Raw genomic sequence first — 13,681 nt, 5'->3', positions numbered from 1 at the left:
TTCACTTTTCTCAGCCTGTCGGCCAGCTTTTGACTTATTGTCGAAAAATGGGAGCCAGTATCGACGAGAGCGGCCACTTGGTGGCCGTCAATGCAAACGACAAGATCGGCGCTGACGGCGTCGGTTAGAGGGGGTGTGGTTGGAGTCGTCTAAGTTTTAGAGTCATCGGTCGTCGCTGATGGGGGCTCTTGCAAAGTTAGACGGTTTGCAACCTCACCCCCGGAGGTCGCTGCTTGTAGTTTCCCGGGCAAGGGCTAGGGGACCTGCCCCTAGAGGCGTCAGGAAAATCGCGACGGCTCCGTGGGGTGTAACGAGCCGGAGACGGGGAAGGCGATCGAGGCGTCGCTGAACCTTCCGGACGAAAGTTTGTAGTATTTTCGTCGCAGGTACGTGCAGCATCAAACACAGGGTAATTGCAGTTGGGAAACCTTGGATACCCAGCTGCGCGGTAGTGGCACGCGCGGTAAACATGTCCTGCTTCGCCGCAATGAAAGCATAGCGGCCGGCGGTCAGCGGTCCGCCACAAATCGGTCTTTCGAAGCGGGTAGCCGGCAGGGGATTCGGCGTAAGACCGAGGCGCAGCGATCGGCTGGCGGTGATACGGCATAGCTGGCGGCGGCTGTGACTGTCGAAAATAGGGCGTCGGAGGTGGCGGTGATGGCTGCGTCATAGTGCTTGACGGTGTCAGCAGCATCGAAGTGGCGGGAGGTGGATGACAAACAGCTTCCGCGTAGGTTAATCGTCGCGGCACCGCCTGCCAGTCGGGCGACGAAAAGGCTTGTCGAACTTCCTCCCGAACGATATCAGTGACAGAAGCCACCGCTGGTGCCATGGGAGAGATCCCGAGCTGCCGGATCTCCTCTCGGACACTCTCTCTGATGACTTCACGCAGAGATGTGCCGCAGCTCTCAGATAGAATTGAAGCATTCATCGGTGAGTTCTTGCGATCATATTGGCGGTTGCTGTAGTGCCCGTTCTATAGCGGCAGCCTCCTTGGTGAATTCGGCCACTGTCGTCGGTGGGTTCCTCACGAGTCTGGCAAACAGTTCCTTCTTCACTTCGCGCAAGAGATAGCGTAACTTCTTTTCTTCGGCCATCTCAGGGTCTGCTCTGCGGAAAAGAAGGGTCATATCTTCTGCAAACATCGCAACGCTCTCGTTTGGTTTTTGAATACGGGACTCGAGCAGGCGCTGCGCGTTGTCTCTTCTGTCGCTACTAGTGAATGTGTCTAGCAGCTGGGTGCGGAAGGCATCCCATGTGGTCAAACTTCTCTCCCGGTTCACAAACCACGTCCGCGCACTGTCTTGAAGCGCAAAATAGACATTAGCCAGCTTTTGCTGGGAGCCCCAGTCATTATAACTGGCGACACGCTCAAATTGCTCCAGCCAATCTTGGGCATCTTCAAAAGCGTCACCATGGAAACTTTCCGGGATCTTAGGATTCTGTAAGGTCACCTGCAATGGAGTTACAATAGCCATGGCTGAAGTAGCTAGACGCGTCCCTGCAGGGTGCTGCAAAGGGTTAAACTCGGGCGTCAGGCCTAGCAGGCGGCGACTGTAGCGGTGAACAGGAGTTTCGACGAACGCAGGTGATTCCCTGTTCGATGTATGGCTCCGCGAAGGGGTGCCGATCATGAGGCAGTCCTACCCCGCACCTCCACCAGTGTCAAAGTCTAGTAGGAGACGGGAAAGCCGCTGTCGAGAACGTGTAAAAGCTTCACTTTCTCCGATATCATAATCGAGCCATGATTCTGTGCCCAGAACCATGGAGGGCTCTGTCATGCGCAGTAGGCTTTCCAAATTTTCCGCCTTATTTCTGATGCTTCGGCAGTTCACAACCAAAAAAAGAAATGCTAGATACTGATACCGGCTTGTATCATGCACTCTCAACAACTTGTCCTAGACTTTCGTCACACACATATTTTGTATCATTTAGGTGCAGAACATCATACTTCAGTTTTACACGACTGCCTTCACTGTTACGTGACCGTGGCTCTATATCGTGCTTTCACACTATTGGGAAGAGTACCAGTACTCTATTCTGACGGAGCACAAGCACTCTGTTTGCGAGAGTAGAAACGCTCGGCTTGGAGGAGTAGAAACACTCTCTATGGGGGAGTACTATTATCCCTTGTGAGGAGAGTACTAGCTCTCTGCAGAAGAGTACTAGCACTCCACCGAAAGGTGGAGTAATAAAATCGTCAGGGGAAGGCCTGCGTCTGTCAAAGAGGGTCAATCTACTGTCGAAAAGAGAGTGAAATATGGGACAAGCTGATACTCCCTCGAAGAGAGTGCCCGGAACTCTTAGTTTTGAGAGTGCATTCGAGAAAACTTCCGATACATGTGGGCGCGTCCCGCGCTGAGCGATACCATTCGTTAGATGGTGAAAACCGCTCATGCGTAAAGATTAAGAAGTCCACGTGTCAATACTAACAAGGTCTGAATGGCGAACATTCAATTAGCACTGTCGGCATGTAGCTATCATTATCAGCATTGAAAATGATGCTCCAGGTTTTTTGCCGTTTATTCACATATTGCGCATGTTAGTACCCTATATATTTATTCCCTTATGTCTTCATGAATAAACTGTTGCAAGTCAGCGCTGTGTGCGTGTGGTCTCTCGTATCCATGCCTGTTTTGCGCTATGTCCTTTTATCCAATGAATAGCCAACAAAACGAAGCTTCCACCTGAGGACAAAAAATCTGTAATAGACTTAGGCGCATGTGGAATACGCCTGTCAACAGCAGTGCTTTATTGACAAGCATCGTAGTATATCGCCTTATTCAACATCACATCGCTGAATCGGTGTTTTTGAATCGACACTGTGCATGGCCTGATTTCGTTTTCACATTTCGGCCTAGCATTTGAACGGCGTACTGCAAAAAAAATCGCATGTGTCCTGTACTGCGTCGGCCACTGCTACGTTCGTCCGTCTTGTAGCGCTTTGAGTTGAATCCTGGGGTTTTACATGCCAAAACAACGATTTGATTGGGAGGCACGCCGTAGTCGGAGACTGAGGTCTTTAAGTGTTAGATCTTTAACCACCATGAGGTTTTTAATGCGCCTCCTATACACAGGACAAGGGCGGTTTTGCATTTCGCTCCCATCGAAATGCGGTCGCCTCATCAGGGATTTCATCCCGCAATGTCGTTTTTATCAGCGCAATTGACACCATACCCGCTAAACACCGCGGCGGGTGGTAACGCTTCGAACAAACCAAAACGATACTCGGTATTGATCCGTACGGTACGTGGGATCTGCAACATTTTTCTCTTTGTTTCGTCGTTTCTTCGTATGTTCACACCCTCGCATTCACGCTCATTTTCTTCATTGAATAAATTATTTGATCAGACGGACGTAAAAGTACTCGCATGACCACGTCTCAATTCAGTGCCTTCAGAATACTGTCGTAGAAAGCTTAACAAAGGCCCCCTTTGAAACAACCAGCCTCTACATGTGCTTAAGTCATTACAGGTGTCAGAATATAGTCTTGATAGGCAGCCAGAGAGCCTTGTTTCAATTCTTGCTTCAAAAGATGCAGCACGTATTGCTTCTTTGAGATGAATCCAACTGGCCATGAGACTTAGCAGTGCTCTGCACCACTTCGCAGTGATAGGCACGCATAAATGTTTGCTATAAGCGGGTCCAGCTGACTACCCAGAAGGAATAGTTTCTACGTTTCGTTTGCTCAGCGATTTAAGGACGGCCCGCATGGCGGCCGGTTCCTGTCACAGGACTAAACGTAGCAAGGGCCTTCATCGCAGTTGATCTAGTGATGGCGCAATAAAGAGCCGGGTGCGACGCGCTCTGAATATCCCGTTTCAATCGCCGAGCTCTGTACATACACATTGTCACACGAGGATTGAATTGGCAAATGACTACCCAGAGGCACAGGTCTCGCGGCTCATTTTGGAGTCACAGGTGTACTATGATGGCATTACACGCAGGACTCTCATCCGAAAGGTACCGTGCAACCGCCTGGATAGCTGTAATATGTACAACTTGCTGATAGGCAACAGGCGCAAGCCTTAAGGAGTGTCGCAAAATATGCCGGAACCAGCCCGGCACATTAGCGCGCTACATTTGTACAACTCTTCTTTTCACCACTTTATTTACTTGAGTAAAGTTCTCAAACTGTACATGGCTTTTATTATTTGACGAAAAATATATATGAAGATCATGTTTCAGAAAAGAGACCTGTTGTAGACGCACTATAGCATGTCATATTAGCAGACTACCTTCCTCCATTGCAAAGGCATCTGTTGTAAATGGCTGCCGATGTACAAAACGCGAATAATGAGGTCACGTACAAAAGGTGTCGTAGAGTTTTATTCTGAGAATCTGCGCTTCAAGTGAGAATATAATTACAGACACATGCGAAAGTCAACATTGGAGTGAAATGTTTATGCACCCTCTTCCCGAACATGTCACATCTGTTACCAAACCATCAGAGGGTTTCACTCAGCGTGTAAAGTATGGCTTATCCGTATTTCGTATGAAATACAAGGTTCTTTTTTTCCCTTTTCTTCAAGGAGCGAGGGCATCTCAGTTCCTCCCGCAGCTGTTCTCCCTCAGAATAAAAAGTTTCAATATAGCGATCATGAATGATCTTGTGCGTTCATTCTGCAAGAATAATAAAGCAACAGGACAACAACAGTGATTCAATTTGGTATCGTCTACCGTGAAATTAATAGGGACAGCGAGTGAGCGAGGCGAACACGCAGGTTAAGAGACGAAAAAAAAAATATGCGAGGCTAATTGCACACAGCGTGAACTACCGCGGTGCTGAAACGCAATTCTCATTTTAAATCTATTCCCCTGGCAAGAAGGAGACAAACCACGGCCTTTGATGGGATGTTTTAAAAGTGAAAACAAGAGACACGGCACGAAATGAAGGTCATACGCAGGACAGGGGCTACTTGCAGCTCTTTATTCGACAACGAACGCCGACATTAAATATATATGACACAGGCAAATGCGCAGATGCGTTTATGGAAAGAAACACAAGATATGAAAATATTAACAAGAAATGCCTAATTCGTATGCGCGTCAAGATATGCAAACTTTCTTGTGCACAGGCTTAACGAAGGCTCACTGACGCAACGCTCGCCCCTATTTTTTTTTAATGTGATATTCTTGCAATATCAAGCGGACCTGCTCACTATGGCTTTTATCTAGACTCTTTGCGTCACGAAATAATGCCTCACATCCTTGGCAAGAGTTCATGTGATCCAACAAATGCGTTCTTTCAGTCTTTTTTAATATTCAAGGCGTGCTCTCTAAATCTGTCATTCACACACCTTCCGGTTTGAGCGATATACCTTTTGCCACAGGTCAAGGGAATGTCATAGAGAACTCCGCTGGTACAGTTTAGATAGGGCCAACGGTGCTTTCGGCAACCTCGCCGTGTTTCGCCTGTTGTAGCTATGCGAGGGCAAATGCGGTCAAGGTTCCGCTTTAAAAACATTTGTCAAGTATGCACAAACTAGCCCCACAGAAACTTCTTCTAAGTCATATATGATCGGCCTCAGTTCTTTTGATGTCATGCTTCGAGAATCAAATGAAAAAAGTATTGAATGGATAAATTCTTTGTGTATCGCTGTTGGTGTTGCTTAATCTTGCCACTTCGTCAACAATAACTGGCGTAGAGGGAGAACAATGGCAGAAATGCTGATGCCTTTACTCTTGCAAATACAGTGTTCGATATGTGACACATTCACGAGCACTTTGCACTTAAGTGACGGAAGCGAAAGACATCACTTGGCCAAAATGAGAATTCATCACGAAATGAGAATTCATCACATCTTATATTTCCCTCCAAGTAACACAACTCGCTATAGAAGAACCTCCTGAACTTTGTATGCTCGAGGTATACGCTAAAACAGCACAAGAACATGAATATACGCGGCGATTTCGTAGAAAGGCAACACAGTAAAGTAAGGAGACCAAGCAAATAACGGGGAAGGCGGGAGATGGAAATTCAAGACGATGAGCAAAACGAGAACAAGATGAAAGCTGGAGCCAACGTTTCGACAAGTGGACTTGTCTTCTTAAAGGCGACATATGCTTTCCTCGCCGCAGTATATATAGGTGGGTTTCTTCTAAAGGGGAAAGGGTGTAAGGCGGGTGGGTGCGGCAACGAGCGAAGGTGTGTCAGCGTGTGGAATCGAGAATAAAGGAGCGCTGTGCACGAGGCCGGTGACCCGGCCGTCTGTCAATCATGTGTCAACGCCCGCGTATTAGCCGGCGTGTCAACGGCGTCTGGCACGCCGGCTGGAAGAAAAAGAAAAGGAAGGAAAAGGAAAAAAAAGGAAAGCTAAGAAACCAAACTAAGTGCTGTTGTCTATAGCTTGAAATTTAGCATAGCGAATAGATTCCATAGCTCCCTTTGGAACGTTTATGCCTATTGGTTGCAATGTCTTGAACTTATGGATAAGGTATGATTCTCTGTGTTTTCTTTCTCGTTCAGAACGTAAATTTGATTGCAATATGTAGAGTTTAAGTTCATCAAATTTATCACCTAGTTGGTTAAATGCTCGGCGACAGCTTTGGGAAGCTTCTTAGCTGTGTCCGCGTGATGTCTGTTTAATCTGACGTTCATTGATTGTCCCGTTTCACCGATGTATTGTTTCTTACAGATTCATGCATATAAATCACATCCGAACTTGTGCAAGTGAAGTTAGATTTGACTTCGTTTGTATAACTATTTGCGATGTTTTTAATTTTAATGTCACTTTGAAGGTGCCTGCAGGTATTGCACATGGGGCGACAATGTCGAACCGAATTCGAAATAGTTGAGCGAAATAGTTGAACTCAACTACTTCGAATCAAATTCGAAGTAGTTGAGTTGAGCCTATTGTGTCTAATAACAACACATCTACTGAGTCACTATCTAAATTTTTAAATCACCACCTGTCGAACATCCCATCCCCACCACCCTCCCGTTTTTCGTTCAAGACATGCCGCACTTCCTTCGAATTATCGACCACATCAACGCCAACCAAATCCTTTCCGACCGCGCTATTCTAGTCACTTTGGATGTTTCTGACCTTGACACCAACATACTCATGTGTGAAGGAATTGAAGCCGTTTCTAAATTCCTCGCAATCAATCCCGAAGCGCACACTCCTGAAGTTTACCTGTCGCTCCTTAGATTAGTTTTCACGCTCAACTATTTCGAATTCGATTCTATTCACTACCTGCAAGCTTTCGCCACTAGCATGGGTACACCTTTCGCTCCCACGTATGCGAACATTTTTACCGGACAGCTTGAAGCAGATTTGTTGAAATCTTACCCTTTAAAACCTCATACCTACCTTCGTTACATTGACGACATATTTATAATATGCGAACACGGCACAAGCGCGTTAACCGACTTAATTAGTCATTTCAAACGCTTTCACCCAAGTATTAAATTTACTGCTCACCACTCTCCTAGTCAGGTCAACTTCCTGGACACGACGGTCAACATAGGAAAAGGAAAACTGAGATCGATACTTTACCGGAAGCCAACGGATAGCCAGCAATATTTAGACTACAACAGTCCTCACCCGCGACTCTACAAGCAAGCAATTTTTGTCGGACAAGCAAAACGAATGAGAAGAATCTGCAGCGAAGACAACGATTATATCCACCACCTAAATGATCTTAAAACAACGCTAGCAGAAAGGAACTATCCCCGAGTTGCTCTCGATAGAGCTTATGATGCCGCGTCAAAATTGGGGAGACAGTTAGAATTGGCGAAGAAACAGCCCAAACCAGAATCTGACAGACCGCTTGCCTTTATAAGAAAATATTCTAATGCACTCCCGAACATTAACAATATCCTACGAAAATACCACCCAATATTATCAAGTAACGCGCGTCTGAGAAAAGCGTGTCGGGATGTACCTAGGTTTACCTGTGGCCACAACAGGAACATTAAAGACATGTTAGTGCACGCAAAGGTCAGCCAACAGCATACCCGCGTAGTAAAAACATGTCACGCCAGGTGCGAAACCGGCAGGCACCTTCAAAGTGACATTAAAATTAATAGCACCACAAACAGTTATACACACGAAGTCAAATCTAGGTTCACTTGTACAAATTCGGATGTGATTTATATGCTTGAATGCTCGTTCTGTAAGAAACAATATATCGGTAAACCAGGACAGTCAATGAACGTCAGATTAAACGAACATCGCGCGGACACAGCTAAAAGGTTTCCCATAGCCGTCACCGAGCATTTCAACCAACCAGGTCATAACTTTGATGAACTTAAACTCTACATCTTAGAGTAAAATTTCCGTTCTGAACGAGAAAGAAATTACAGAGAATCATACCTTACCCATAAGTTCAAGACTCTGCAACAAATTGTAACCAATAGGCATAAACGTTTAAAAGGAAGCTTTTTAATCGATTCGCTTTGCTAAATTTCAAGCTATAGAGAACAATACTAAATTTAGTTTCTTAGCTTTCTTTTTTTTCCCTTTTCCGTCCTTTTTCTTTCTTCCAGCCGGCGTGGCAGACGCCGTTGACACGCCGGCTAGCATGCGGGCGTTGACACGTGATTGACAGACGGCCGGGTCACTGGCCTTGTGCACAGCGCTCCTTTATTCTCAATTCGACACGCTAACACACCTTCGCTCGCTGCCGCACCCACCCGCTCTCGTACACCCTCTCCCCTTTAGAAGAACCCCATCTATATATACTGTGCCGAGGAAAGCATATGTCGCCTTGAAGAAGGCAAGTCCACTTGTCGAAACGTTGGCTCCTGTTTTCGCCTTGTTCTCGTTTTGCTGAAGCAAATAACGGTCATCTTATAGTTCCTGTGGGACTGCTCCGGTATCGATACTTATCAAGTTACAAAGCTAGCGAGGCTACGAACTTCGGCGATATTGCGGCTTATATGGATTAGCACCGACGATACAAACAGAGAACGTGAGTGCGCGTGCCCAAGTGAGCATTTTGAAAGGCAAGTGCGTGTGAGCACCGGAACCAGACAGTGAAAACCAGCTCTACGAGTACAGCGTGCCGCCGCCAGCCCCGTCATGAGCTTGTGCGCGGTGCGTATCGGGCGGCAACGGTGACACATTCGGTTATGGACGAAGAAATGTCAAGGCCATTAGGGTCATTTTATTATTGCTTTCGAAGCAGCGTTTCTAAATGGAAGTTGTAGTCCGTTCACTGAACCTGACGCATTCGTATTTTTAGTTCTCATACGGGGAGCTTCAGCCTACAGCGAACTTGTAAGGATGTCTTTATATGTAGAATGCATGAGCTCTCCAAATTACTGAAAGCTGAACACGGGGGTAAAACAGCACCGAACGTAGGATTTCTACGCGCTAAGAGGCAGGCTCCAAAGCTGGCAGACCACACGTGTTGGTGCCTGGGAGGCAACAGCAGTGAGTAACGGAAGAATTAATAGTTTGCTGTGACTGGACCACTGCGATGTGTGGCTGCATACAGAATATTCGCAAGCAGGAAACTATAATTAGGGTTTTGCGCGCGGAATATTATGTGCGCATTAAGAATTCGCTAGAAGTAGCATGCGGTACGATTGTGCACAGAAATACCCCTCACTGCTTTGTTGAATTTGCCTTAGGCATTAACAATGAAGTCGTTGTAAGGTTAAAAATTATATTCTTCCTCTTTGATGTACAGGGGTAGCCATGCCGGTACCAGGAACAGGAGATGCAAGCCAGTGTTTACCTGTTTTGGAAGGCTTGTCGGAGTTCCGATTATCCTTTACTTTTAGTAGACATAGAGTTACTGCAGTCACAGTGGGTACTAGCAGGCTTAAAAAGGCTAACGTAACCCGGTTGTCACAGGAAAGTTTAGCAGGATTGCTAGAAATGGACTTGGGCTTATTCGCTTTGTTGAACCGTTTGCATCTACTTGCAACAAATTTCTCCGTGATAGGAATTGCGTACTTCGCAGTCTTGTCGTTCACTTTCTGACCTTTCAGGGTGGCCCACTCACCTTGGCGCTTACTTGACATCGTAAATCTAAATATTACGCGCTATCATGACAGATGTCAAGCATGAACTGGCTGGGTAATGGATTTTCGAGTGCTGCGCTTCAGCTATTTCATCCATGGTTTAGGCACCCTCAGTCTATACAAGATGTATGCACGGAGTACAGTTTTGCTTGAAGCTGACTGGACATTTAAAAATTTTATTTTTAATTGCACATTTAATTATGGTACCACGCATTTTGCTTTGTTTTGACACTTCTGTTCGCCATGTTGCACTTGGCAAGAACATAGTCAGGCGAGAGAAGACATCTGATGGAGAGCAATAAATGTGACACGTAACTGGTATTCAAATATTGAGGTGTCACACCTAAAGCAATCACGTGATAATGCGTGCGTCAGGACGAACATCCTAGTAAGCATGCGCAAGTGCACTGACGCCGGGAGGCGCGTCTTGGTGTCGTCTGCTGTGATACCTTCCGGGTACCCGCTGTGGTTGCTCAGTGGCTATGGTGTTGGGCTGCTGAGCACGAGGTCGCGGGATCGAATCCCGACCCCCGCGGCCGCATTTCGATGGAGGCGGAAACACCCGTATACTTAGATTTAGGTGCACGTTAAAGAACCCCAGGTGGTCGAAATTTCCGGAGTCGTCCACTACGCCGTGCCTCATAATCAGAAAGTGGTTTTGGCACGTGAAACCCCATAATTTAATTTTTTTAATATACTGTCCGGGTGTGCCAGACCAGTGTTGTGGTGCAGCCAATTTTACTTGCAGAAGCACACGGCCATTTAAGCACAGCAGCCTCGCGTTTGTTCAACCGGCGTATCCCTGAACCGAAGGGTAAGCGTCGACTCGAGCAAGCTTCGAGGGAGTGTCGGGCATGACAAGAGGGTCCGAATCGTTAGACCCTGGCGGAAAGGACGGTTTGCTGGCATCGATGCAGTTCATTCGGCTGAGCATGACCAAACCGCGGACGCTTTACATCCGCCATAAAACGCCTGTTTGGCTTTCCCGCTAAGGAAATGCGAATTTAACTGCGCAACACGCCTTGCTCACAGCCTGTGTAGTATGGTTGCGTGCGTCATGGTTGCGCAAGAGCGCTGGGCTCAGGTTTCTGGGTGCGCACAGTGAATGCGATGTCGCAGTGCAGACGCATGCCTAGCGATGGCTCTACGCGGAGGTTATGTTGTGAAAACTGATGGATTACGTAAAGAAGGGCAGACAAAGCAACGAACGCAGTTTCTTCTATTGGTGTGCGTTCTTTCCTGCCCTCGTATCACAAGAAAGTCAGACAAGTACGCTACTGCAAACTGGAGACCACACACGCAAGCCGCAGTGCGCTCTTTCGTTAGCTATCATACACCCCTTTATAGCTGCATCTCAATAGAGCAAGAACGCAAGGGACAGGACAACCGGAGGAAGCATCGTGTGCACTGTTACTCTATTACGTTACGACACATACGAACCCGCCCGAGCAATTGTTTCAGCTTTATAATTACATCAACATGATGTAGACATGATTACTGATTCTTAGGTGCTTTTTCTTCTCTTTGGTGGCTTCATTTTCGCTGAATACAACTCCTGCGTGTTTTGCTTAGCAGCACTATCGATCGGGTGAGGTTCATTACAAAACTGTGAGGCCTCCTAGTGTAAGTTGCACGCCACTAGGAAGAAGCAAGGTTGCGACGTGCTGTATGTGGATATAGTGATCAGGAGGATGTGTGCGGCCATAATTCGACTGCTTCACTTCGTTCTAGCGCAAGAGGCTTCTCTGTTTGCAGTGAAATGAAAAGCCTGAAGACCCTAACGTGCTCTACTCACGCTTTATTGGGAACAAGGCAAGGCACGTTTTTCTTCCTCTCTTCACTCAAATTGCGGAATTGTTGGTGCACAGCAACACACTGACGGAATACAATAGAGCTGTGCCTAATTTCCGGACACAAGGTTCTTGCGACATCGTATACCCGACACTTTGTTTCAAACAGGCGCGCAGGACTTGCGGCAATGACACAGCCCATTCACATAGAATATCTACATCATCGCAGCCAAAGGCGCAATCTGAGATAAGATCTGGTGCGATGATGTTCAGATAATAATTTTGCTAATGAGATCGGTAGAAATTACCAGCAACTCCCGATTGAGAACACACATACCTAAAGTCAGTCAACCTCGAGAATTTCCTTTATGCTGAAACCTAAACAAAACAGGAGGCAACCTCGTATTAAAACAATAATCACTGAATCTGGCAGCAAATTATATAGGCGCATCTAAACGTAAATTCTTGTCGTAATCAACACAAGCAGCTGAAATTACCAGAAGTAGGAAAGGGATCTCTCAGTGTTGTGTCAACTTTTTATGTGAATAGGTTTTTTTTTTTGCGTCAATGAAATAGTTGTCGCCCGTGCTGCTATTTTGCATAACATGAAAAAATGGCAGTAATGTACACATAAGAAGCTATCTACAATTTCTCAGGCCAATAAACGAATAAAGTAAGTTCATAATTACAAACTCGCATGAAGCGCATACAGCAAGAAAGTGCAAAATTGAGCAATGAAGTTTGCATTCAACACAGAAAACAGCTCAAATGATGAAATAAAGGAATCTGCGATATACACAGGTGCTAATGCATGTAAAGATATCAGATATCATCGTAAAATATGACTCGCGTGAAGACATATCGTAAAGCAACAAAGCTTGAAGTTCACCTTCACATTTCAGGGTCCCTTCGTTGGCCTTTAACAGTTGATGCACTCCAAATGTCACGTCACATCATGTCATGTCACGATACAGAGATCAGAGCCTTTTATCTGATGGAGCAAGCGTGTGCGTGATAAATCGCTAAGGTTGAACTGTATGGTGAAAAATGCAAGAAGTAATATTCATGGTACCTGCATTCTGTTTTAACTTTCAAAAATAAAATGAAAAATTGTTGAACATGGGAGGTTCAGAATTTATATGTTCTAAATTGGGCCTTGGCAATGCATCTAGTAGTACGGTACTAGCGGCTTCGCTTGGCCAGTGGACAGGAGACATCAGCAGGAATCAGAGTTATTCAGTGATGCACTTTGTGTTCACTCGCCCTTCAATAAAATGGCGCGTGTATACGTCATATATAATTTCTGGGTGGGCACAACGTTCGGACAAACGATAAACAGCCGACGCCTACAGTTCACTAAGAAGTAAGTCATAATGAAAATAATATAAAGCGGCTTTAGATCACAGAAATGCATCGCGGAGACTCGGCAAGAAAATATGAGAACAGTCAGGAAGTGATTATTCAAGAAGTAGTAGCCACACCAGCTACCGTTTTTCTTCCCGAAGGCCTCCCGGGTCGTGGGCATATTTGTAGCGTCGAACAATCGGGGTTCTAAGGGGGCGGCCATCGCACGGGACGGAATGGATGTCGGCGAAGGGACCTCCACCTTGTTGAATCAGCGAAGCTTGCTGTGCTTGGGAGTAGCCAATGCGCAGGCCACTTCGTAGAGTAAGCGGTACTGGTTCTGCAGGGAGGTAGACTCCAGGTTAGTGTGAAACACAATAGAAATTCGCAGTTTCGGCTCGAAGCAGCAATTGCGATAGCATATTTGTAGAAGCTATACGAAATATGGATAGTACTTTTGTCGGCAGTATAAACCTGGAAACATTCGCTTATAGCTGAATTAACGAGCGTGGTGTCAGCGCGAACAAGCACCCAGGAACACAACACACCCGATGAGAGCGGACACTCG

The 13,681-nt window shown here is 46.2% G+C and overlaps 1 protein-coding gene across 3 annotated transcripts in view; it reads right to left on the bottom strand.

Moving 5' to 3' along the window:
- Positions 1–4,311: 4,311 nt before the first annotated feature.
- LOC126517808 (receptor-type tyrosine-protein phosphatase kappa-like) overlaps positions 4,312–13,681 on the bottom strand; it is a 472,380-nt gene continuing 463,010 nt past the window's right edge. For all 3 annotated transcript variants that reach the window (XM_050167603.3, XM_055064334.2, XM_072285643.1), the window contains one exon: positions 4,312–13,453. In XM_050167603.3, coding sequence (XP_050023560.1) covers positions 13,385–13,453 — 69 coding nt within the window. In that variant the 3' untranslated portion in view covers positions 4,312–13,384. The remainder of the gene's footprint in view (positions 13,454–13,681) is intronic.

This window comes from Dermacentor andersoni, chromosome 11, assembly GCF_023375885.2.
Source record: "Dermacentor andersoni chromosome 11, qqDerAnde1_hic_scaffold, whole genome shotgun sequence".
NCBI classification, from domain to species: Eukaryota; Metazoa; Arthropoda; class Arachnida; order Ixodida; family Ixodidae; genus Dermacentor; species Dermacentor andersoni.
This window is presented reverse-complemented; position numbering and strand designations above follow the sequence as displayed.